This window comes from Gymnoscopelus braueri (assembly GCF_963280865.1).
Source record: "Gymnoscopelus braueri genome assembly, chromosome: 4".
Classification (NCBI taxonomy): Eukaryota; Metazoa; Chordata; class Actinopteri; order Myctophiformes; family Myctophidae; genus Gymnoscopelus; species Gymnoscopelus braueri.
The window spans coordinates 10,534,422-10,561,814 of record NC_137605.1 but is presented as its reverse complement, the minus strand read 5'-3'; the positions used below and the strand labels follow the sequence as shown (position 1 = coordinate 10,561,814).

At 40.1% G+C, this 27,393-nt stretch overlaps 1 protein-coding gene and 1 long non-coding RNA gene across 3 annotated transcripts; one reads left to right on the top strand and one right to left on the bottom strand.

Annotated features, from left to right (window-relative positions):
- The first annotated feature begins 16,664 nt into the window (after positions 1 to 16,664).
- Positions 16,665 to 25,294, top strand: LOC308083187 (uncharacterized protein). 2 transcript variants are annotated; one of them, XM_080425391.1, is made up of 9 exons: positions 16,665 to 16,799; positions 17,586 to 17,612; positions 19,554 to 19,570; positions 19,799 to 19,820; positions 20,459 to 20,521; positions 20,755 to 21,872; positions 22,146 to 23,127; positions 23,627 to 23,683; positions 24,341 to 25,294. In XM_080425391.1, the coding sequence occupies exons 2-8, from the start codon at positions 17,591 to 17,593 to the stop codon at positions 23,653 to 23,655; spliced, it is 2,253 nt and encodes a 750-aa protein (XP_080281517.1). In that variant the 5' UTR covers positions 16,665 to 16,799; positions 17,586 to 17,590; the 3' UTR covers positions 23,656 to 23,683; positions 24,341 to 25,294. The 2 variants fall into 2 exon arrangements, with proteins under 2 accessions (XP_080281517.1, XP_080281516.1); XM_080425390.1 differs by having other exon boundaries at positions 20,755 to 23,127.
- On the bottom strand, positions 18,539 to 19,205 carry LOC308084263. The gene is made up of 2 exons (XR_013933070.1): positions 19,110 to 19,205; positions 18,539 to 18,918 (listed from the first exon to the last, which is right to left on the bottom strand). It is a non-coding gene; the product is annotated as an uncharacterized lncRNA (long non-coding RNA).
- Positions 25,295 to 27,393: the final 2,099 nt, after the last annotated feature.

The window sequence follows — 27,393 nt, the reverse complement described above, 5'->3', positions numbered from 1 at the left end:
CGGGGGGGGGGGGGGGGGGGTGGGTGGGGGAGCGTGCCGTCGGATTATTCCATAGTGGGCAGTTGAATGTGGCTTGGCTAACTAAGGTTAGTATTGGAAATTGGAAATACTCAAGTAAAGTACAAATACGTATACCTCAAAATTTTACTTAAAGGGATATTTCACTTTAAAAAAAACGTTGGGTCATTTTATCGTCTACTCAGGCTTTTGTGAGCCACCCAGACCGTTTTTAAGTTGCTTGATTCAGTATTTAGATATTTGATATTCATTTTATCAGACACGCGCCCTTCCTATACAAACCCATTATAACTTCAAACTCAATTTTTAACATGTTCAAAATCAAAAACTCTTTATTTTATTTTTTCCCCCAAAAAATATTAAAAATAAATGAAAAAAGTTATCGAAAAAACACGGCCCCCTCGCGTATTAGGAGGGCAGGGTGAGTCACCAGAACCAAGGACAGGTGTTTTTGATGAATCTAACATGTTAAAAATGGAGTTTGAAGTTATAATGGGTGTGTATAGGAAGGGGGAGTGTCTGATAAAATGAATATCAAATATCTAAATACTGAATCAAGAAACTTAAAAACGGTCTGGGCGGCTTACAAAAGCCCGAGTAGACTATACAATGACCCAAAGTTTTTTTTAAAGTGAAATATCCCTTTAAGTACAGTACTTGAGTACATGCACTTGGTTACTTTCCACCACTGCATAATTCACACAGTCCGATAACACCTTCCGTTCCATCTCATGGTGCTGATTATGCAGCCTTCATAACTCATCGATATTCTGAGGGGCTTTTCTCCGTGAAATAACGACGGGAGGAAATTAGACGGCTCTCTAACAACAGAGGTGTGTGGGAAGGAACAAAACACCTGGCAGAGCAGAAGGAATTCATTTAGAAATAAGTGAAGGGATGCAGGGAAAAAACAGCAGGCTGCCTTTTGCATGGCAAGAAGAGAGGGGGGGGGGGAATTAACCCATTAAGACCGGGAACGCATTTTAAGATTTATTTGGCTATTTTTGAAAAATCTTGAACATTTTGTGAAAATCTTTGAATATATGTATGTTTAAAGCGAACATTTGTAACTCAGATCCTTGCTTCTGGAGGTCCCTGTAACAAAATATTTGACAAATGTTCGCTTTTAGAGAACACATTTTCACGATTTTTCAAAAATAGCAGATCTACAAGCTCATAGCGCTTGTAGATCTGCTATTTTTTTAATAGCCAAAGAAATCAAAAAATTACAAAGATGCGTTCCCGGTCTTAATGGGTTAATAACTCCTGAACAATGGCCGTCCTTCCAAGCAAGTCCGATCTTTAATTAGAAAACAAGATGGGAGAAGCGAGGCCGCTCAATATTACCTCCACAACCTTGATACAAATCATTCTCCAGAAAGGAAGAGAGAGACACAGTGGAGATGGACCATGGAGGGTGGACCTGAGGAACCATGGGAGAGGAGAGGAGGAGAGGAGGAGAGGAGAGAACAGGGGAGGGGGGGGGGGGGGTAGGAGGAGAGAAGAGACAAAGGGGAGGAGTGGAGATCGGAGGAAAGGGGAGCAGAGGTGAACAGAGGAGAGGGGATGGAAGGAAAAGAGAAGAGGAGAGGAGAAAAGAGAAGAGGAGAAAAGAGGAGAGGATAAGTGGAGAGGAGAAAAGAGGAGAGGATAAGTGGAGAGGAGAAAAGAGGAGAAAAGAGGAAAGAGAAAAGAGGAGAGGATAAGTGGATAGGAGAAAAGAGGAGAGGATAAGTGGAGAGGAGAAAAGAGGTGAGAAAGAGGAAAAAAGAGGAGACGAGAAAAGAGGAGAGACGAGAAAAGAGGAGAGGAGAAAAGAGGCAAGAAGAGAAGAGGAGAAAAGAGGGGAAATTGATTGATTGATTGAATACTTTATTTAGAACTTTGCAGAAAAAAAGACCATGAAAGATACAGTTCAAATACAAGGTCAACTAAATAGGATAAAAAATAAAATAAAAAATCCTATGGCTTGTTTCAATTGGGGTCCTTTTGTATTCAATTCATAGTGACATTAAATGACAGATATACACTACTATGCATGGGTTATGACTTTTACCGGGGACAGTTTCGAATTGCAACCTCCTGAAGGTACTCTTTTAGGGCAGTTTAGAAGGAGAGAAGGGTTTTACACTCCTTCACTACCGAGAAGAGAAGAGAAGAGAAGGGGGGTAAAGAGGAGAGGAGAGGAGAGGAGAGGAGAGGAGAGGAGAGGAGAGGAGAGGAGAGAAGAGAAGAGAAGAGAAGAGAAGAGAAGAGAAGAGAAGAGAAGAGAAGAGAAGAGGAGATTAGAGGAAAGGGGAGCGGAGGTGAACCGAGGAGAGGGGATGGTAGGAGAAGAGAAGAGGAGGAGAAAAAAGAGGAGAGGAGAGGAGGAGGAGAGTGCTGGTGAAGCAGTCCTATGCTCATAGATGGGAACCAGAGTGTGTTCTAGTTAGAGGACATGAGGACATGCAGCAGGGTGTAATGTGATTATCACATGATGTATTGTAGGGTCTTCTAAGCATATAGAATAACTCAAGAGAATGAATCACACCCAGGGTAGATACGTGGGGGATCAATCTATGATACTTATCCGTCCGTCTGCAGAATATATACTACTTCAGCTCTGTGATGCTCTAACTAGCGCGGCCGCTGTATAGATTTCCACTCACTCATTCTGAGCACGTACGTGTGCATGTGTGTGTGAGAAAGAGAGCGAGAGAGAGAGAGAGAGAGAGAGAGGTGAACGGAGGAATGAAGCCTTGGTGAGAGTTTATCTGGTGTGAATGTATGCACCTTGCATTAATATACATGAGCTCACATCCTGATTTAACCACAGATGAAAATATGCAAAGAATAAATAAAAAAGCTCCTATATTCAAATATGTTGATGGAATAAATGAAGGAGTGAGTGAGTGAATGGATTAACGGATGAAGGAATCTTTATTCACTGAATGTGGGATTAAGCCAACTATACTGCATGTACACACACACACACACACACACACACACACACACACACACACACACACACACACACACACACACACACACACACACACACACACACACACACACACACACACACACACACACACACAAACACACACACACAAACAAACAAACACAAATGCAAAGCAATTGTCCTTAGAGGAAGCGACAGTCAGATGAATAATGACATTAATTCTATTAATATTACACCATAGCAGCTGTTCAGGAAGATAATTCAGTTTTCAAAGAGGGACTGGTTCCGCAAATAAATTGATTTATTTTGCCGTTTTCTTTGCTTTATTCTGCGCTACAAACATTAGATGTGTGGTGTTAAAGATATTCATAAATAATGCAAAGTATTTAATTGTCAATAACCAATGCTCTTAACTGAAAATAATTTAGATTGGATGAACTGAAGCATTGTATTTCTGTTCATACTTGTTTATTTCTAATCCTATTGCGGAATAGTGAAGCTGCATCAGAATACTAGTATGACAACGGCACCTGACAGTGGTGGGACCTGGTGCTGCATGTTATATTGATTGACTTCTTTATCGACATATTTGCATAATGAAAAAAAACATGTGCATACAATAATCAAAAGGATAAACACAAGAACGCTCGCAGGCTTATTTCCATCGTGGTCCTTTCGAAGAAGGTTCAACACACAACAGTAATATATATAAACGTGATATATCTAGATGATGTTACCAATATAGGGCATAGTTATGAATAGGTCCTGCTATCATTCAGCCATCTTTTGTGTGCAGATTAAAAATGGTCCTTTGAGACCGCATGGATCTCAGACTTTAGGAAGCCCATTCCACATGACAGCTGCTGAGTGTAAGAACGTGCTCTTGCCCTTACCGCTGTTACATTTGCATGCTCCCTCTGGTGTTATACCTATGGGTGTCCCTGACCTTCACTAAATACATAGACTAGACTAGATACATGGGAACCTCACTGTTCGCAGTCCTGTGAACCACGCACATTTTCGTGTGAGATTCTCTCTCCTCGACTCGAAGCCAGGGTAGGCTAAGAAAATGGGCAGGGAGGAGATGAGTTCTGGGCAGGGGTGGAAAAAGTACTCAAACGTTTTACTTAAGTAAAAGTATCAATACTGCAATGTAGAAGTACTCTGTTACAAGTAAAAATACATAAGTATTTGTATCAAAATGTACTTAAAGTACCGGAAGTAAAAGTACTAAAATGTTTGAAAATAGCCGATCTACAAACTCACAATGCGTCGCGATGCGACGCATTGTGAGCTTGTAGATCGGCTATTTTCAAATAGCCTAGGTATAAAATAGGGCTAAAGTGGTTAATGTATGTTTTTTTGGACAATTGGAAATACTCCAGTAAAGTAAAAGTAATTCAAAATTGTACTTAAGTACTGCACTTGAGTAAATGTACATACTTACTTTACACCACTGGTTCTGGGATGTAGTCTAAGGCAGGGGTTCTCAAACCTTTTTGGCTCAGGACACCCCTGTAAATATTTGTTTTCATCCGCAGCACCCCTGAATGACCTCGTTACTTTATAGCACCTTACATTCATGTCATATCACGGTACGGAAATATGTCAATCTTTCCCCCTGAGATACAGTATGTCCCTATTCTGGGTGGAACTTTCGAGAAAAAAAAATAGTAGATCTACAAGCTCACAACGCATCGCAGCACGATGCGTTGTGAGCTTGTAGATCTGCTATTTTTGGCAAACAGATTTGATGTAGGTAGAAAAAGAACGCACCAAGTACAGTGAGCTCCGTTTTACAAACTAAGAGGTTAAACTGAAGAGATATTGATAAATTCCAAATATTATCAAAGTATTCTGTGGCACCCCTGGACTTGTGTCACGGCACTCTAGGGTGCCACGGCACCCACTTTCAGAACGCCTGGTCTACCAGGAAGTGCAGGCATAGTCTAAAATGACATTGTACTAGCGCTGATGCTTGTATTTTCAGGGCTCTTTGATCTACCTGCGTCGAGACACATTTAACTTTTTTATCTACTTTTGCTATGACTTTCGATGCCGATAATGTGTTGTCCAATATGCAACCTATATAATGTGACTGCCTCCCTGGCAGTGACTTCATAGTCGCCTACCACCTCTCTGAGTCCAGGAGTGGAGCCGTGAGGATGTTGTAGGATGTATAGATCATGAGTGCCCCCTAGTGGAGGAAGGAATGAATGACTGACTGGAGGGATGGAAAGAGCTTTGTACCACAAACCACCGTTTCCACCTCCGGCCTTCCAGCCTGGCGGAGATAATGAAATGCGAGCATGTTGACAAACATGGAAAATGACTCTTGTGTCGTTTAATATATGCAGTCAATACCTCTTTGAAGATGGAATGTTTTCAAAGAAAAAAGACCATGCAACATGCACCCCTCCTTCCATGAAGAATACAATCTTTAATCAAATGGACTAAAATAACTTCTTCAACCAAAGCAGCACTATTATCCCTTGTGCTCAAAATTTAAACTCTTCACCCATTAAAACCGGGAAAGAATCGGTGTCATTTTAGATGTTTGTGTTGGCTATTCAAAAATAGCAGATATACAAGCTCACAGCGCGTCACTTTGTGACACGCTGTGAGCTTGTACATCCGTAATTTTTGTACGGATGTACCCTAAGGGTGAGAACTGGTTTAGAAGGCATTTGTAAAATCAGCCGCAGGTCTTAATGGGTTAATGAAAGATTCTACACTATAAAACAGTGGTTCTCAACCTCTTTCATATCAAAGAACCTTAATTTAGTTGACATCAGAGCCACGCACCAGCATCTGATGACATTTAGTCTCTCAGACCCAAATCTTAGAATATTTCTTCTAGTCCTGATGTTAAAGGATGATCAAAATATTATAATATATAATTATAATTATTCCACATTTTCTGATTTACAAATTCTTGTAAATGAAATATTACAGAAATAATACAAATTGATACATTTCATGGGGACCCCCTGCAACCCCCTCAATGACCGATATGGTGGTCCCGGGCCCCATGTTGACAGCCACTGCTGTAAAACACAGTATCACAACATGACCTAAAGATAACCATTATACAATAATGATGAATAAACAAGTATAAACATTAAAGAATGAGCCATAGATATAATTATTATCTCCACCAGGCCGAAGGTCGTCTGGGGGCAGAGATTATGTTTTCCCTGTCTGTCTGTCTGTCTGTCTGTCTGTCTGTCTGTCTGTCTGTTTGTCTACTGTGACTCACCGTTTCTCAACATCGGGCCCGGGGGCCACCAGGGGTCCAATTGGACTATTATTACGGGTCTGTTTGCTTCCATGTGTAGCCTACTCTCTGAGTTCAATACACACTGGGGATTTTACAGTGTAGAATTTGGATGACTGTCCCAGAGATATTTAAACAAATTGAATCAAATGGGGGTGTGGCCTAATGCATATCAAACTGGGGGTGTGGCCTAATGCGTTTCAAAATGGGGGTCCTTGAAATGAAAATGGTTGAGAATCACAGCTTTAGTTCATCTTTGAAATGTGGCTATACCACTGTTTTGGCTATACACAATTGTATTAGCCTGGTGGATTGTTCAGAAATAACTTGGGGGGGTGATGGGCGGTGTGGGCAAACCCATAATCTTCCCTGCCATTTTGACCATTCTAAGAATCCCACATTTATACTTGACAGTCAGGTTTCCGTATACAGTATATAAATCTGGGATTCTTAGATTGGTTGGCATGTGAACACATTCCCCTGGTTCTGGAGAACTGCTCATCTGAGCACAGCGTTTTGTGTCTCACATCCGCTCCTACAAGTACAAATGTAAGGAGTAAGGTTGAGAACCACTGGTGTCGAGAAAAAACAGTACAGGTACGCTTTACGTGTACAGAGGGATTAATTGGTAGGGTAAGTGGTTTTATTTTGGTTTTATTTTGGTTACACATGCTAAATAGCTCTATATTCTGATAGTAATCATTGCTATAGAGTATTTGTTTCAGTAACAGGAGTCTCCAGGTTTCTCCAGCTCTTTATAAAACAGAAAATGCAGGTGATGAACCATATTTGGTTATATTTGGCCGCAGACAGACAGACAGGCAGGCAGGCAGGCAGGCAGGCAGGCAGACAGACAGACAGACAGACAGACAGACAGACAGACAGACAGACAGACAGACAGGCAGGCAGGCAGGCAGGCAGGCAGATTGTGGATTTATAGATAAAGGCTGGTGCCGGCGGGTTTCTTCTGTCATTGACTATGTTGTACAAACCTTATGTTTACATTTCATGTCACGAAAGAGGGTATATGGTTAGTTACTGATAGCCCCGTTTAGTTACTGATAGTCCAGTTAGTTACTGATAGCGTGTGACCCCCTTTGCATTTGTCACGCGAAGCCCTGCACTAACGTCTCACAAAGGCCTGCCTATCAGAGTCTACCCCCCCCCCCCCACTAGGTGAATGTTACATAATGCCATGCCCTGTTCACAAGAACTATCCTAACCCTAACTCACACACGCGACAATTTAGTCGTAAAGGAAAGACAACATTCTCCACTAAGCTTGTGACATATGTTACGCCCTGTGGTGGACACGCAAGCATGCACACTATTTAGCAATTAGGTATTTAGCAGACGCCCTTTATCCAGAGGTAAACACATCCTACTATATATAATTGGAGTAACCTCTGTCTGTCTTGGTGGGTCGTCGACCGGGTATGGGCTAGTACATGTAATGCATAGAGACAGTGTAGTGCCTCCGTAATCTGGGATCACAGGTAAACCAAGAACCTAGCATCTAGCGTCTCTAAGCAATATAATATCAAAAACATAAATATACTTTACATTGAAACTATACAAACTGTAGGATGCCAGGCCAATACATGAACCTGACATATGTCTAAATAGCATGCTATCTACATTACATTTAAGCCTTTGCATAAGCAAAGACTGCATGGTCGTCAAGGCTAGGTCAGACTGTACGCACAGCATGCACGCACGCACGCACTCACGCACGCACGCACGCACGCACGCACGCACGCACGCACGCACGCACGCACGCACACACACACACACACACACACACACACAAGGTAATTGCTTTTTATGTTATATCAACTTAACATTGCGCAGGGGCCACACAGCAGAATGCAGTGAGGCACTTTTCCCTAAAATTGTGTTTTTTGGTTTTAAGCAGCAAGGATTAGGGATGTGCACAGCTTAAATGAAGGAAACAACATAATACAGCCACATTTTGAATTATTAGGCCAAACGTTGTTAGACAAAAAGATTGTCATGATATGAAATGAGTAAGTTACTAAATGAGTAGGCTTTCTTCACAAAATGTGAAAATAGCAGATCTACAAGCTCACAATACATGTGAGCTTGTAGATCTGCTATTTTCAATTGGCCGAAATGTATATAGAGCTGAAGTGGCTTTGTAATGATAATCAAAATCTACAAAGTAACTAGTAACTAAAGTTTTCAAATAAATGTAGTAAAAGTACAATATTTGCCTCTGAGATGTAGTGGAGTGGAAGCAAAAGTATTGGAAATTGGAAATACTTGAGTAAATCAGGGTCTTTAGCCCTACAGTGTTGTCAGCTCCGCTGTCACGCCACAGTGTGTCTACATAGGTGGGGCGTTTCTTTGCCTTACTAGCTGTACCTGGTGTTGGCTCCTCCCATGTGTCAGTTTGCTCACCACCAGTCCCGGGTTCCTGGCGCAGTGCCCAGCCAGCCTCAACCTTCTCTCTGTGACCTTGTCTGTGACCCGTGCAGGTACAGTGGAAAGTAACTAAGTACAATTACTCAAGCACTGTACTTTTACTTTACTCGAGTACTTCTACTCCACTACATCTCAGAGACAAATATTGTACTTTTACTCCACTACAATTATTTGATAACTTTACTTTGTAGATTATTTCGTAGATCTATTTATGTGCTTGTACTGTAGATTTATATTGGTCAAATACAGATGGTAAAATCAGGCAAAAATAAGAATTAAATAACATTAAAAATATATATATAATTAAAGAAAAAAACGAATTAAAACCGAAAATAAATTGATTTATATTGGTCAAATACAGATGGTAAAATCAAGCAAAAATATGAATTAAATAACATTAAAAAAAATGTATAATTAAAGAAAAAAACGAATTAAAACCGGAAAAAAAAAGATTTATATTGGTCAAATACAGATGGTAAAATCAAGCAAAAATATGAATTAAATGACATTAAAAAAAAATCATAATTAAAGAAAAAAATAACCAAAAAAAGTACCAAAAGTAACAGGAGTCTCCAGGTTTCTCCAGCTCTTTATAAAACAGAAAATGCAGGTGATGAACCATATTTGGTTATATTTGGCCGCAGACAGACAGACAGACAGGCAGGCAGGCAGGCAGGCAGGCAGGCAGACAGACAGACAGACAGACAGACAGACAGACAGACAGACAGACAGACAGACAGACAGGCAGGCAGGCAGATTGTGGATTTATAGATAAAGGCTGGTGCCGGCGGGTTTCTTCTGTCATTGACTATGTTGTACAAACCTTATGTTTACATTTCATGTCACGTCATTTATGTGCTTGTACTGTAGATTTATATTGGTCAAATACAGATGGTAAAATCAGGCAAAAATAAGAATTAAATTACATAAAAAAATATATATAATTAAAGAAAAAAAACCCAAAGAAAGTACCAAAACCCGGGAAAAAAAATTGATTTATATTGGTCAAATACAGATGGTAAAATCAAGCAAAAATATGAATTAAATGACATTAAAAAAAGAATCATAATTAAAGAAAAAAAAACCCCAAAAAAGTACCAAAACCCGGAAAAAAATTGAAGCCCGCGAGCGACCATAAGTCTCCAGCAAATGCCGACCAGGCGCTGCGCACGCATGCATGTGCGTGCACCTCCCGCAAATGATTTTAGCCAGGGTGGGGTGGGATGTCTGCTAAACCTAAACCTAAACCTATAACCCTAACCCTAACCTTAGTGGGGGAACATAGAACCCGGGGAACATAGGGATGTTTGAGTAAAAAGAATACCTCAATGTTACTTAACTACAGTACTTAATTAAATGTATTTAGTTACTTTACACCACTGGTGCTAAGCAGCTAACTGTAGGTAGCTCACCTGGAGAACCTCAGGTGGAAAGAAGTTCAGTTTGTCATGAAGATAATTATTTCACTTCTCTTTCAACTGTCACAGGCAGCATGTCTTTTAGCAGCTTTCACTCCCTGGACATAGACAACTCCACCCAACATCCATGAACGTGAACTACATTATAAGTTGTTTGTTTCATTCTTTAATTTCCAAACATAATGGAGCTGGTGTCTGTGTCAATCACCTGTCTGTCTAGTGCAGGTGTGGGGGCGGGGGAGGGGCGTGGAAACCAGGGGATTTAGGCCGGAAAGCATCTGTGTCATTTTAAGATTTATTTGGCTTTAAAAAAAATAGCAGATATACAAGCTCGTAGCTGTGTATATCTGCAATTTTTTTTTTATATAGTGAAAAAATCCGGTCACGATAATTACGCTCGGCGATGCGTTCCCGACTGTATCAGATCTAGGTTTGATATTCGGCTCTGTCGCCGACTGGACATCTGACAGTATCATACAGTATGAAAGGGGCTGAGATCACTCTGCGAGGAGATGGCTTGGCGAAATTACCGTTACGAAGCGGATGAAAATGGCACATTTTTAATGAGGCTTCTTTATGACCTACTGATGGAATCTAGTCTAGGGCCCCCCCCCAAAAAAGAAAATTTGTATTACATTTTGAACCGTATAGGTAATACCAATTTGTGTGAGTTTTGGACAAAATCAGAGTAGTAGCGAAATATGTGTTTTGAAGATGGCGTTCAATTCAAATCCTGGCATGCCCTTCAGTAGTCACTCATCATGTACATATATTTTTTTGTCTCTAAAGTGTCTTTGTTCGAGTGTTCCATTGGCATTTTATCCTTTCCGTGAGAAGCATTTAAGAAGCATGTAATTATTATGTCTAACACATCCAAACAAATCAAGTGTAGCGTGTAGTGTGTGTTTTTGTTTCAATTGTTACATTAGTATGCCTTGGACTTTCTTATCAACAGAGAATACCTGAACACCTCAATGGAAACCAAAACTAGCTACCGTACCTTGTCAAAGCATACCAATGGTTTAGCTGGTAGAACTTGATATCCTTCTGTCCTCAAGTAACCCTGTCCTTTGCAGCTAAGTGGCCCCGATTTCTCCCTGCCTCGCATTTCTCCTAGACGGCTCTGTCTAGGGAACCCACAGTGTAAATAAGTCTATGACAATACTGCATTTTTAAAAATCCTTAATTGTCTTTTTCACCTTATGTGTTTGTTGGTTGCAAGCAATTAAATCAATCAAATCAAATCACCACTGAGATTACAAAAGAGTGCTTCCCACACCCTTCTTTACAAAAGAGTCTGCTTCCCACCTACATTTTTGTATTTGTAAATCTGCAACCTAGCTTGCGTGTGAAGTGTTGATTGTGCATTTGTTAGAAACTATTTATCCCTCTCTGTTGACTGGAAGATTCAGCATCAAATGAGATATTACACTGCACTCCATTAAATCCTGCCATCACTCATCAACTATGTGTCTGTTTTCAATGTCAAGTTCATTTATCCATTGTTCCCATGCAGGGGTCATCAACATGTCCATACACGGACAAACGTGTCCATGGCAAGACATGTGTATGTCCATGGCACATGTTTTATTTTGGAAAAATAAATCAAATTATAGCCTATATATTTTCTTCATTATAATGTAAAAACATAATAACTTTGGTGACTCGTAATGTAACATGCTCATTAACATGTTGCAGGAGATTTGTAGTATTGCATAATGTACCTGTACACACAATTGCATCAGGTGAAGACAACAAGACAGCCAGTAGAAATGATTGCTGATAGCTGCGTCAATTCTGCGAAAATATAGCAAAATGTCCTTTCAATCCTTTGTTGGAGAAAATAATATGTATATAATATTCTTTTTTTAAGACAACATCATGGAGTGTATGTGGTGTGGATTGGCATTTTATCCTTGACATTTCCGTGAGAAGTGTACATTTAACATGTAATTCTTACGTCTAACAAATCCAAACAAATCAAGCGTGTCTCTTTGTTTCCATTGTTACATTTTGCATGCCTTGGACTTTCTCATCAACAGAGAACACCTGATCACCTTAATCCACAACTAGCTACCGTACCTTGTCAAACCAAACAAATGGTTTAGCTGGTAGAACTTGATCTCCTTCTGTCCTCAAGTAACCCTGTCCTTTGAAAAGCCAGCAATCTCTATAATACCGTAGCCATATGATGCATAATACACACACCCACTCACCTTTACAGCTAAGTGGCCTTTTTGCGATGGAAGCAATGTCTGTACTGATGAGACTCAATTATTACTATCCAAAATAATTAGGATTTTCTTTTTGGTGGTTAAGTGGCTCAGTAGTGAATGCAGACATACTATTGTTTTACCCTATGACACATTAGGAGTCCATTTGAATACATTTAGGGCTAGGCCAATGTGTTTTTGGTAAAATGATTATTTTACATGTCCATGGCAAAAATTAAATATTGATGACAAAATTCAATACCATGCTGATGACCCCTGGATGAACAGTATAGACAGGTTTCTTGTTTACAAACACTAGAAGACCATACCCGTCCGGGGATATGAGCATCCAAAGTATGTGCAGTGTGGGTTATGCTCTGTGCACAGACAGTATGTCAGGGATGGAAAGTGACACACAAACACCCGCTCATAAACAGTTCCAACACACACACACACACGCACACGCGGCTGTCGCGGACACACACACACAACCGTCAAGCACGCGACCCGTCGCTGACACACACACGGCTGTCGCACACACGGCCGTCGCGCACGCGACCCGTCGCTGACACACACACGGCCGTCGCGCGCGCGACCTGTCGCTGCATGTACCACCGGTCCGTGAGAAGGCGGCCGGGAATTCCAAGTTTTCCCCGCCATGAATCTATAACCAGACCCCCACCCCACCAGAACCATGCCGGTCCGCAAAAATGTTATGGACTGTCAGCTGGTCCGTGGTAACAGAAAGGTTGGGAACCCCTGGTGTAGCCTACTGAGGTGAACAGAGCGCATGGAGTGTAGTCCATGGAGTTAAAAATAAGGCACCGAAAATCCGCTTCCATACACTTGCATTGAGGTGCTCACCCAGCGCATGGGCCGAAATCACCCCTTCTTCCGGGTTGTGAAATGTGATGAAAAAGGCCTATTTGGGGCTTCTGTGATGCGTTTTGCGTCACCTCGTGACGCGTTTTGCGTCACCTCGGTGCGCAGCACCGTGCGCAAGCTCGTGCGCAAGCTTGTGAGTCGAGCCCATTGGTAGAAACCCTTTTCGCTTGTTCATGTACAGTGGCCCCAGCTGCAGTACCTATGAATGGCCAGCATGTCCAATGCGCTTCAATGCAAGTATGCAACCACTGGGCTTGGTGTAGTCCCTGCTCCGTGGCCAGCAGCAGTAAACTGAGCACATGCGCTCCCATAGGCTGGGGGGCTATAACCGTGACGACAGTCCCATCGGCCGAGCTCAGAATGTCCGTTGTTTACAGCAAAACGCAAATAAACATGTTAAATTGTAGCGAAGAGAAAAAAGGGCTTCCTCACGGTGTGCATATGCTAAAGATCAATGGCCATGTGCAAGTACAGAGCAATTGCTTAAGCCACTGAGGAGAACCAAGAAAGACTGATGACTGATGACTGATGACTGATGACTGATGACTGATGACTGATGAATGACATTCCTAAAATGATATGTAGGATTAGTGGGGGTGTGCGCATTCAGGGTGCAAAACCACTTTAAAAGAAACACGCACAGCTGAGATTAATAAACTGTTAGTTTAGCCACATACCGTCAGAACACAAACACACCAGCTGGGCAAGTCATTAGAGGTAAGGAGAGGAATGTACGGTAGTCGGTAGGGGTGTGACTATGAACTCAGACACCCTTAGCAGAATCATACAACACTCACCCAGAGGCAGAGTGCACAATAATGAAATAGAGACAGGACTCTGTTGACCCTATTACTGTTAAGGCCTTTGCGGACAGGGTCAATCAGTTTTTACCGCATGCGAAAAGACACACGAATCGAACTGGGTTCGATTGGAGAAAAAAAACGCATCGCCGCAGCCACTTGCCGCACGGCAAATTCAGAGCCGGTGTGCATGATTTTTTTTTATATGACATATTTTAATTTTCTCGATTTTCTCGTCAGTGTGCCATATCAACATTAAGTATCATTATGACACCACATGAAAATAAAATATTTAGATTATCCAAATACATAACAATGACTTGTTATGAACATTTTCTTTCACATCAGGACATTGTAATGATAATGATCATTAGACTCTAGAGCAATTACCAAACCTACCTAGATACTCACCGTGATATCCTTCAGTCAGAGTTCAGGGTTTCCATACCTGGACATTTGATTTGAAGTGTCTCTCTTTCTCTTTTTTTTACCCCCTGAGTTTACTGCTTTGATGTTACTCTTAGACAGACTTATATTATTGTTTGTTTTTTTCTAATAAAGTTGATTATTTTTAGTTTTCTCCCTCCTCCCATGTGAAGCGACTTTGAGTACCTAATAATCTGAGATATTATTATTGATGAATGAATTCATGCTGAAATATAATAATCAAAGGAAATCTGATGAGCAAAAGTCGTGCCAGTTTTTCCCACTCCATTCCTGCCTGCTTTACATTTTGACTTTAGCAACTTGCCCTTGTAGTTGAGTTAAATTTAACCAGGAGTATAGACACCAGCACTGCGTGAGGTTCACTACTTTGTTCACCATTGCATTTTAGTGTGCAACTGGGATATTGTTTTCATTAACACACATTTAGTCATTAAATATATTAATAATTCCTTCTTTATCCATTTTATATTTACACTGATGTTGAAACCAGCTCATTAATGCCTGGGGTGAGAGCTCATGTCCTTCGTGGCATCTTACTAATCTCACTCAAATCCTTGTCAAAACACATCCGGCCTGTGACCCCACCCCGTTCGGCCAGTGCCAACTCGTGGCCAAAAAACGAGAACTCCCAGTGCCGCTTTTCCCACATGTACTGGTTTCCCACATGTACTGTAACATAATAATACACATTGTGTCTGAGGTTGAAAGTGGGTGAAATTATTAGTGTGCGAAATTATATTTGCTTCAAATGATATGTTCCATCGAGATCTCTGAGGTCAGCTGATCAATTGCTGCTTGTCGTCCCTAAGAGCAGGTTTAACCCATTAAGACCGGGAACGCATGTGTCATTTTAGATTTGAGCTATAACCATTATTTTATACTTGTGCCGTGCTATGAGCTTGTAGATCTGCTATTTTTGAAAAATCCTGAACATTTGTGCAAATCTTTGAATATATATTTTTTAAAGCAAACATTTTTTAACTCAAATCTTTGCTTCTGGGGATTCTACAAAATGTCTTCTAAATCCTAAGAGTTTTTTGAAAAACGTATGTTTCTATATCAGTGGTTCTCAAAGTTTTTCATGTAAAGGACCCCGAAAATGATATGTATTTTGCCACGGACCCCCATCTCAAAATATGTTGTGCCAGGGACCCCCAGAAGCAAAGATTTGAGTCAAAACATTTCCCTTTAAAAAATAATATATTCAAATATTTTCACAAAGTTTCACGATTTTTAAAAAAATAGCAGATCTACAAGTTCATAGCGCGGCACTCGGTGCAGTTTTCATGATTTCAGTTAGCTGCATTATATAGACCATATTAATCCTGTGGGGGAAATTCAGTTTCAGCTTCACCCAGTGGTTGCTGCTGTTGTCTTGCTCAGAGGCACTTCAACACATAGACCGGGTGAAGGACCGGCAAACTACTGATTACCAGATCTACAAATAAAAAAATAGCAGATCTACAAGTTCATAGCGCGGCACTCGGTCCTTCACCCGGTCTATGTGTTGAAGTGCCTCTGAGCAAGACAACAGCAGCAACCACTGGGTGAAGCTGAAACTGAATTTCCCCCACAGGATTACTGTAATATGGTCTATATAATGCAGCTAACTGAAATCATGAAAACTGGGAGATAATGCATTAGAAGTAAGTAAGGATTGTGTAAATGTTTCATAATTGTATTAGTATTCATGAATAGGGCTATTTATGAAATAGCCTGCATCTATCTACATGTCTGTGCACTGTGCATTGATCAAGTCTACAAGCGCTCGAGTTTTGCAACCTATTTACCTTCATAAATAAAAGAGTGAGTGAGTGAGTGAGTGAGTGAGTGAGTGAGTGAGTGAGTGAGCGAGCATGTAATCTGAGTTCCCAGAATTTCTCGTTTAAAACAGATCAAACGAGAATACTGTGCATGTGACGTGTACACCTGTGTGTGTGTGTGTGTGTGTGTGTGTGTGTGTGTATGTGTGTGTGTGTGTGTGTGTGTGTGTGTGTGTGTGTGTGTGTGTGTGTGTGTGTGTGTGTGTGTGTGTGTGTGTGTGTGTGTGTGTGTGTGTGTGTGTGTGTGTGTGTGTGTGTGTGTGTGTGTGTGTCTCTCACAGAGGGAGAGAGAGAGAAAGAGAGAGAGAGAGAGAGAGAGAGAGAGGGGGAGGGAGAGGGAGAGAGAGAGAGGGAGGAGATATATAAGGCACCAATGTATGTGATAATCCTCAATTGCTGGGAGAGATCTGACATGAACACTTTAACAGTTTTTGCTGTCATTGTATAGGAGTCAGTAACGTGCGTGAAAGTCTGTTTAGATTTCATTTAGTTTTTGCTTTTCTTATACTAAGCATCACAAGAAGTCAGAGGTAAGAGAATCTCCTTTGAAATGTCTCCAACTTTAGTGCATAGATATTTATTGGATGTTTCAGTATTTGTGGTCGATCACTGTAGGGACTTGAGACCTGATTTCACCGTGCAAACAAAGGAGAATGCAAGTCACAATTATGCACAAATTATTTATAGATTAAAGGTCCAGTGCAATGACATTTTTGGTCATTTTATTTTGGAGTTTCAGTCTGAAACGGCCTTGCAACCAATCAGAAGGTGCCATCCCCTCAGGCTATGGCAGTGATGGCACAGTAGAATCTCACTCACATGGTGGGCAGTGTTATTGTTTATAGCCTGCAGGCACACAGTGGCCAAGGGAGAGAGATATGGCCACTGTGCAGAATGTTTGTTCCCAAGTTGCTTATTATTTCTAACCTAAAATGTTTTCAGATACATATTTTAGTGTGCTCATTAAGTTTACAATGAGTAATACAACGTCTAGATGTCATCTTGAATGAGATTCAAGACGGAGTAGTTCTGTAATTAAAATCAGGTGTGTTCGAAGGAACGTACGAATATGGGAATCACACAGGTGAACGTAATTGAGATTAATTCATGAAAGTGTATCTATGTCATCACGCAGCACGTTGTCGTTCACAGGAAGTAATTAAGATTGGCTTTTTTTTTTTTTTTTTGCATCTATAGGTACAGTATGCCCATATGATGACCATGGATATGCTCTAAAATTGTGAAAAACTAATTTAGACATTTAATGTTATGAATGTTAGGCAATTTTGCTAATTTGGCTATTTTTCTTTATACAGGAGACATGGCAGATGCCAGAGGTCATGGTAAGTCACAATTGTAAATGAAAGCTTGACAGGTGATAGGAAGTGGGTGAAATTAGTTTTTGTTGTTTTCAGGAAGAGAAAAGAAACAGATATATAAAAGATATATTGAAAAAAAAAAAAAAAACGTAGTCAAGTTTCAAGATGTTTATTGCCACGCCTCGCATAGAGGTTGATAACATGAGTAAAATTGATGTATTCATTGTTTTGGTTCTTCACACATTTGTGCAGCAATAATAAACAGTAACAAATTAATAAAGATTAACAAAGACAAAATAAATATAGTGTAGTTGTGAGCATGTAGATATTTTTTCATGTATGTTCTTTTGAAAAAAGGGATATTTACTCGTAACCCCTACAAATGTGTCAGCGACCCACAAATTGGTCCCTGCCCACTGTTTCGGAAACACTGCTAATATATAGTCCATGAGCCAGACAAGATTTCATTATCAAATGAGTGGGCAAAACCATACCTATTAAGTTGCTTATAGGGTCAATATAAGTAAATTAATACATGATAACCTTTCCACAGGAGCAGCTTTTTGATATTTATCACACATTTTGTTATTTTCACATATACATGATAGGTGAATAGGATGAAAAAGTTAAAGAAATAGTTATCACCATGAAACCTCCCCACTTGATTACTTACATGAAGACAAGATTTATCGTATTACAAGTTTTCTGAAATTCAAATATGCAAATTGGGCATTATATTTGCATATTTGCATAACTTTCCAGAACCAATATTGGATAAAGCCAGAGTCAACATTCTTATTTTCATTTTGTGTCATGTTAGAGTCAAAGGTTTTTAACGAGGGAATATTCAATATCGATATGTATCACTCATATATAAGAAAATACTGTGAGCAGGCATAAATTAATGCAGTTTTTTTAAGCATTTTTTTTGTTTTACCTTTTTATACACCTCAAGCCAAAATTAACGAATGAGTTTGTTTCATATGACACAGAGAGTTTGAAGGACACTGATCAGTTGATCAAGTAAGATGAGTTAGTTATGTGGAAATGTATACGGAAAGTGGGGACCCAGAAGGCCGACGGAGGCTGTTGGGTTGGTGAACATTTCAGTTTTACAAAAAAAAAAAAAAAAGACAGATACAAAGGAGGAGTGTATGACAAGGCCAAGGGAGGGATATGGCAGGGAGAAGTTTCAGGGGTTCTGGGACACATAAGGGGCCAGGCTAAGCAAATGCAGTCCTCTATTTCCGAGTTAGTCAAGTCTGCCTCTGTGATAATCAGGTCCTCATTTTTTTATAGACATTAGGAACATGTTGGTTCTCAGCATATACTTTCAAATTGGGGAAATTTACAAGACTTATGTTCTAATTATTCGATTTGTGTGCAAGATCTTGCATTAAGAAGCCATTTAAGCATAAGCTCACAATGCATCACGATGCGACACAATGTGAGCTTGTAGATGTGCTATTTTCTTCTTTTTTTTTAGACATTTAATATATTTGAAAACTTGTGAAATGGGACATCCTGCATAATGAGTACTTTGTGCTTTTGGTACTTTAAGTACATTTTGATACCAATACCTTTGTACTTTTACTCAAGTAAATGTTTTATTCCGAACTTTTACTTGTAACAGAGTAATTATACATTGCAGACAGTATTGGTACTTTTAAGTACTTTTTTAAGTAAAACATTTGAGTACTTTTTCCCCCACTGACTGTGACACATTCACATGATTGTGGACAAAATGAATTACTAAGGGCATAAATTCCATGCTGATTTCTTTGAATATATACAGTACATACACACACGCACACGCACACGCACACGCACACACACACACACACACACACACACACACACACACACGTTTACCAGCCTGATTTCAATAGAATCTATTCCTTCACAAGACCGATTCTTACATTTATTTTCTTTTTTTTAATATTCCATATAACCATGTGACGACAGGACTTCCGCCGAACCAGGTAAGAGTTTGTTGCCACACTGGAGCTCTCCAGTCTTGTTTTGGTGAGATAGGTGAACAGGTGACTTCACTACATGTCCATACAGCTGGACAGTGTGTTTGTGCATCTCAGGGGTTGGGTTCTATAGGTTGAAAACCACTACTGCAGCCAATAACATACAAGACATGAACATTGTCAAATAGCGCTCAGAAATGATAACGATTGAAATAACATGATTGTGTTCAACAGGATGCTGGTGGCGCAAACAAAGGTGAGCTTTTTCAGTTCCTGGCAGTGGTGTAAAGTAACTAAGTACATTTACTCAAGTACTGTACTTAAGTACAATTTTGAGTTATTTTTACTTAACTGGAGTATTTCCAATTTTCAGTACTTTAACTTCTACTCCATTACATCTCAGAGACAAATATTGTACTTTTACTTTAAACTTTAGTTACTAGTTACTTTGTAGATTTTGATTATTATTACAAAACATTGTGAGCTTGTAGATCTGCTATTTTCAAAAGATTTTTAAACATTTTATACATTTGAAAACTTATATATTCTGCATAATGAGTACTTCCACTTTCGGTACTTTAAGTATATTTTGATGCCAATACTTTTGTACTTTTACTCAGGTATTTTTTTTATTCTGGACTTTTACTTGTAATGGAGTATTTCTACATTGCAGTATTGATACTTTTACTTAAGTACAAAATGTTTGTACTTTTTCCACCACTGGTTCCTGGTACAGTTCAATGTTTGAGGTAACCAGAGAGAAGGTTGTTGGTTGATGCTACCTTTAGTTAGACTATGAGCACATCTTCAATATAGTATTCCGTAACTATAAATGCACCATTTGTTAGACTATGTGGGGATGTAAAAATCACTCACTTTTCCTCTTGCAAACAGTGCATGTTGTGGTCCAGAACACTGAGTCGAGGTGGCAGATGTCCAGCAACACAATGGAGAGCGGTGAGGACGTTTTTATTTACAACTTTAAAAGCTCAAAATCAAATCCGTTTGGATTCTCTTGTTCCCAAGTATTCAATATATCTTATATTCTAAAATGATTCTAACATTTTATGTAATATCCTTTCCTGTGCCTATACACAACTACAGTATTCAAACCCTTGGTCTTATAGACATTACCTATCCTAGGATAAAATAATGTATGCCATTGTCTTACAACATACTTATTGTTTTAGATTATAGAGAGCACGTTGTAGATTTTAGGTTCAGAATGGCAATAAACAAGGACCAGCAACCCCCGAGCAACAAAGTAAAGAAGCAGAACAAGGACATAGACAAAGGACTGCCGAACACCATCAGAGAGTTGGAGGACAGCAACATAGCGCAAAATAAACTCATCCAGGACCTGAAGGAAGAGAGCAGACAAGCAGCGCTCACATCACAGGAAGAACAGTTAAAGATAGAGAGAGGCAGGGAACAGGAAAAAAAGAGAGAAGAAGAACTGCACAACACCATCAAAGAGAAAATGAAACAGGACCTGCTAAACAGCTGTAACCAAGTAGAAAAGCTTGAAGTTCAACAGAAGGAAACAAAGAAAGAGCTGCTGAACAAGACCAATGAGATGGAGGAGAGCAAGCGACATCAACGGAGACTATCACAGGACCTGCAGGGACGAAGCGACCAAGTAGAAAAGCTCGAAGTTCAACAGAAGGAAACAAAGAAAGAGCTGCTGAACAAGACCAATGAGATGGAGGAGAGCAAGCGACTGCAACGGAGACTATCACAGGACCTGCAGGGACAAAGCAACCAAGTAGAAAAGTTCAAAGTTCAACAGAAGGAAACAGAGAATGAGCTGCTGAACAAGACCAATGAGATGGAGGAGAGCAAGCGACTGCAACGGAGACTATCACAGGACCTGCAGGGACGAAGCCACCAAGTAGAAAAGCTCACAGTTCAACAGAGGGAAAGAGAAAGAATGCTGCAGAACACTACCCAGGAGATGGAGGAGAGCAAGCGACAGCAACGGAGACTTTCACAGGACCTGCAGGTAAGTAGCTACCAGGTAGAAAAGCTCACAGTTCAACAGAGAGAAAGAGGGAATGAGCTGCTGAATGCCACCAAGAACCTTGAAGAGAAAGGCAAACTACTGAAGGAAAGAGATACTGAACTGCAGAACACCACCAAGAGACTAGAAGAGAAAGACAAACTACTGAAGGAAAGAGATACTGAACTGCAGAACACCACCAAAGAGAAGGAGGAGAAAGGCAAACTACTGAAGGAAAGAGATACTGTGCTGCAGAACACCACCAAGAAACTTGAAGAGAAAGACAAACTACTGAAGGAAAGAGATACTGTGCTGCAGAACACCACCAAGAAACTTGAAGAGAACGACAAACTACTGAAGGAAAGAGATACTGTAATGCAGAACACCACCAAGAAACTTGAAGAGAAAGACAAATTACTGAAGGAAAGAGATACTGAACTGCAGAACACCACCAAAGAGAAGGAGGAGAAAGATAAACTACTGAGGGAAAGACATACTGTGCTGCAGAACACCACCAAGAGACTAGAAGAGAAAGACAAACTACTGAAGGAAAGAGATACTGTGCTGCAGAACACCACCAAGAAACTAGAAGAGAAAGACAAACTACTGAAGGAAAGAGATACTGAACTGCAGAACACCACCAAAGAGAAGGAGGAGAAAGGCAAACTACTGAAGGAAAGAGATACTGTGCTGCAGAACACCACCAAGAAACTTGAAGAGAAAGACAGACTACTGAAGGAAAAAGATAAACTGCTGACCGAAAACGACAAACTACTGAAGGAAAGAAATACTGAACTGCAGAACACCACCAAGAAACTAGAAGAGAAAGACAAACTACTGAAGGAAAGAGATACTGAACTGCAGAACACCACCAAAGAGAAGGAGGAGAAAGGCAAACTACTGAAGGAAAGAGATACTGTGCTGCACAACACCACCAAGAAACTTGAAGAGAAAGACAAACTACTGAAGGAAAGAGATACTGCGCTGCAGAACACCACCAAGAAACTTGAGGAGAAAGACAAACTACTGAAGGAAAGAGATACTGTGCTGCAGAACACCACCAAGAAACTTGAGGAGAAAGACAAACTACTGAAGGAAAAAGAGAAAATGCTGACCGAAAACGACAAACTACTGAAGGAAAGAGATACTGAACTCCAGAACACCACCAAAGAGAAGGAGGAGAAAGACAAACTACTGAAGGAAAGAGATACTGTGCTGCAGAACACCACCAAGAAACTTGAAGAGAAAGACAAACTACTGAAGGAAAAAGATAAAATGATGACCGAAAACGACAAACTACTGAAGGAAAGATATATTGAACTCCAGAACACCACCAAAGAGAAGGAGGAGAAGGACAAACTACTAAAGGAAAAAGATAAACTGCTGACCACAAACGACAAACTACTGAAGGACAGAGAAACTGAATTGAAGAACATCACCAAGAAACTAGAAGAGAAAGAGAAAAAATGGGAGGAGGACCGATACCAACTATTGAAGGCAATAAAGACAGACCTACAGAATACCATCAAAAGCAAGATTGACCCGTATGGACCTGCTCCACAAGGTACGTTTTTTTTCTCTCTTCAGCTTATCGACGAGCAATGGAAGAGGCACAATACAGTAGTTATGGATTATGTCCAGTTTAATTTGTCAATATTGAGTGCAGTTAGTGGTTTTAATGAATGTACTGTATGTGTATGACAGTAATTGGTTGAGTTTGCATACAGAGTTGGAAGAAGAAGAAGAAATAAAAAACATCTGGCATGTACAGTAGAAACAGCAAAGAACAGTTGTCTTCACAAATCCATACACTCACCCCTCGTTTCTGCAGGGAATCGGTTATTATTTGGCTGTTGGAATATTGTACTACATAGAAAAATATAAATAACCTAACTGTCAAAAGAAACATTAATAAACAGTATGGATGTCATTGGCAGCAATATGCATATATGCATATATTGTAGTGCCATAATCCATATACTATAGTACAAATCATTCGTGTTAATGGACCCGTAGTGTTAAGGTAAATAAAGTATGAAAATAATGCATCTGTTTCGTTGCAGTCGGCGCAGACACCAAAGGCACAGTTTAAGCCAGCATGTGATGTCTACCTCCTGATAGTGAGTATACGTTGCTTTTTCCAAGTCAAAGAACATGAAACCATTTGCATTATTCTCGATGCACTTCTTTGCACTGTGTTTTTGATAAGAATTATCATCAACCATGTTGAATTGTCTTTTGCTCGAGGTTTGAACAATGACGAGAAGAAAAGAGAAAACCTTCCATGTATGGAGTTAATAGACATTTTTACTTTACTTGAGTATTTCCAATTTTCTAATACTTTTGCTTAATCTACTCCACTACATCTCGGATCGAAATATTGTACTTTTACTTCACAACATGTATTTCAAAACTTTAGTTACTAGTTACTTTGTAGATTGATTATTATTACAAAACCTGTATTAGCCACTTCAGCCCTATATACATTTCGGCCATTTGAAAATAGCCGATCTACAAGCTCACAATGCATTGTGAGCTTGTAGATCGGCTATTTTCAAAAGATTTTTATATATTTGAGAACTTGAAATGGGACATTCTGCATAATGACTACTTTTACTTTTTGGTACATTTTGATGCCAATACTCTTGTACCTTTACTCAAGTGCATTTTGAATTCTGGACTTTTACTTGTAACAGAGTATTTCTGTATTGCAGTATTGATACTTTTACTTAAGTAAAACATTCGAGTACTTTTTCCACCACTGAATGTGTCTACAGATTTCTCCATCCAAGAGCACACGGGAAGCATCCGGGAGATTAACCATCAAATGGGCGAAATGAAGAGACAAATTATGGAGAGGCATAACAGATAATTATGTTTTAACTGCTGCACAGAACAGTATAACACATTCTCACTCCCAACGTGTCACATACTACTTTCTCAGTGGAAAAAGCTATATTTTAACCTTGTTTCAGACCAAGCAATGCTTGATAACAACACTCTGAGATAAGTCAACTACCAATCCCAAACTGCAATGCCTCAACAACCCAATCAGTCAAAAGTTTCAAATTCTATATACATATAAAACATTTTGAATATATATGTATATTATAAAGCGAACATTTGTAACTTAAATCTTTGCTTCTGGGGATTCTATGAATGTCTTCTAAATCATACCCGTTTAAAAAAAGCCTTTTCATGTCAAGAATGATATGTATTCAGATTCAGAGTCTGCGGCCAAATACACATTAATTTGGGGGTCCTTGACATGTTTGATAATCACTGCTATAGAAGTCAGACGGCACTGAACATTGAAATATTATGTGAAAGAGGGACCCACATGTGACGTCAAGTGTGACTAAAGTGTCTGTATGTGACACGTTGGGAGTAAGAATGCGCTGAACTGTCCAAAATGTGTGTGTGCGTGCGTGCGTGCACGCACACACACACACACACACACACACACACACACACACACACACACACACACACACACACACACACACACACACACACACACACACACACACACACACACACACACACACACACACACACACACAGTCACACACACACACACACACACATCATGTGGCGCTCAGATGGTGCAGTGGTAAAGTCACTGCCCACCACCACGGAGGTTGTGGGTTCGAATCCACCGTGGTGCATCCGGCTTTGTCGGGCGTCTACACGAACACAATTGGCCCGTGTTCTGGGGAGGGAAGCCGGGCGGGGGAGGATGGTAATATTGCTCATTGCACGTACTCTTACGGGCTGGGGGCGGCACCTGTCAGTGGGGAGTGTTGGGCGGGAGGAGTAGCACGAAGGCTCTATGTCCTCCTGGTGGGGGCTCCTCACTGGCAGCAGTGACAACACATAAATGTGTGTGGGGGAGGAATCCAGCGGCGCGGGAAGGGGGGGGCTATGGGGGCTGCAGCCCCCCTGGTGATGGGAGCAGCCCCCCTGGTGATGGGAAGAAAAAAAAAAAAAAAAACGTTTTATTTTATTTTTTATAATATATATATTTTTTATGGATCATAGCAGTCTGTTACGGTCATGGATGAACTTCAACCTGGTGTTTGCACTGTCTTTCTGCCTTTTTGTGTGGGGAAAAACACAGAAAACCCCCAAAAAATCACAAAAAAAGTCGCGCGCCCGCGCGAGTTCCCCCCGACGTACAGCCCCCCTAGGTATTAAGGACTTCCCGCGCGCCTGGAGGAATCAATTGGCATAACGACTAAATTGGCAAGAAAAAGGGGTAAAAAATAATTGGCTACTCTAAATGTAGAAAAGAGAAAGATCATAATAACCTTTTTACATGATTATATATCCATATATCCTACATACAGTATGTTATAATCCACATACTGTACATACAGGTCATGGTGACAGGCATTGAGAACCATTGTTAGCTTGCAATACAAATATATATTGAAACATTTAAGGGGGTGTTGGTTTGATTGTTAGTTAAAATAAGTGTTAAGTATCTCTATATTCCCATGGCGATCATTGCTAAACAGTGTTTGTTCAGTAACCGGATCCTCGCCTTTTAGTAAACATACATTGTCAGGTCGGGATACCAATGTCATCCAATCTGGAGAGAGAATTCGTACAGGAGGATTCAGGATAAACAAGTGAAATCGGAAGTGATGAATCGGAAGGGAAACAATTAAGCTGATGAATGGGTTCTCTGTCCTGATTGGATGAAATGTGTGACCCACCTGAAAGTGTATGTTTTGTTCACTAAAGAGCTGGAGAGACGGAGAGACCCCTCTTACTGAACAAAACTGTGAGCTTGTAGATCGGCTATTTTTTGGCAAAGAAGTTTGTTGTGTAGGGAAAAAAGACCGGACCAAGTAAAAAGCCAAAGCTCAAGGAATGAGGGTTTAAGTGGTTAAATGTCTGAAAATGCAAATTAACTAGAATCCAACGTATTAATAGAAAATGTGTAAACAAACAAAAAACATTATTTTACAAAACACTGATGATAGTGCTGTCAAACAGGTCTATGTTTGAAGCTATCTATATCTATGGAATAGTTTAATGGGCAACACGATTTCAATATGTGGTGGGGGTCCCTGCTTCATCTCTCTCTCAGCTAAGGGGTCCTTCGCCTGAAAAACATTGAAGACCCCTGCTCTATACTGTAGCAAAGATTACTATCACAATATAGAGCTTTAACGTTTGACTTTCTGGTGTGTTGGGAGTATGTCTGAATGAAACTATATTTACGATTATGGATTGCATACATTGTTCTACCACCTTAGTTTAACATTTAACTTGTCCTTTAACTGTAGATTCTAAATGGGCTGTACTAAAAGATGTCCACATCATCTTGCAGAGCATGAATATGCCATCATGACATGTACAGTAATCAGGATTACCCTTATGGCAAGACTGTTTATTATATTCAATAATCAAAGGAATTGAACTCATTAGACCCCCTAACAACAGGCCGGTGACACAAACACACCCAAAGAGAAACATTCACTGCATTGATGTCTTTGACTATGCAGGCCTCAGTGAAAACATTGATTTTACTGGTTTACTTTAATGTCATTAACTTGTTCCTCTTTTCATTTGTCCTGCTGTATCTTTAGTAAGGTTCATTCTTCCCTTGATATGAATTCTGTAATGACTACCATTTCTCATAATGTATTGTTTTCCTCTATGGGCATCCTTTTGAATTATATAACCACCAAACAATAAAGTATTTTTAAGGATATACGGTATGTGCCTTGTTACCCTTTTTGAGTGCACAGAAAAGAGAAATTGCAGGCTTTACTTGAAAACTGATCCTATGTTGTACCCATTACTGGATCACTGTGGT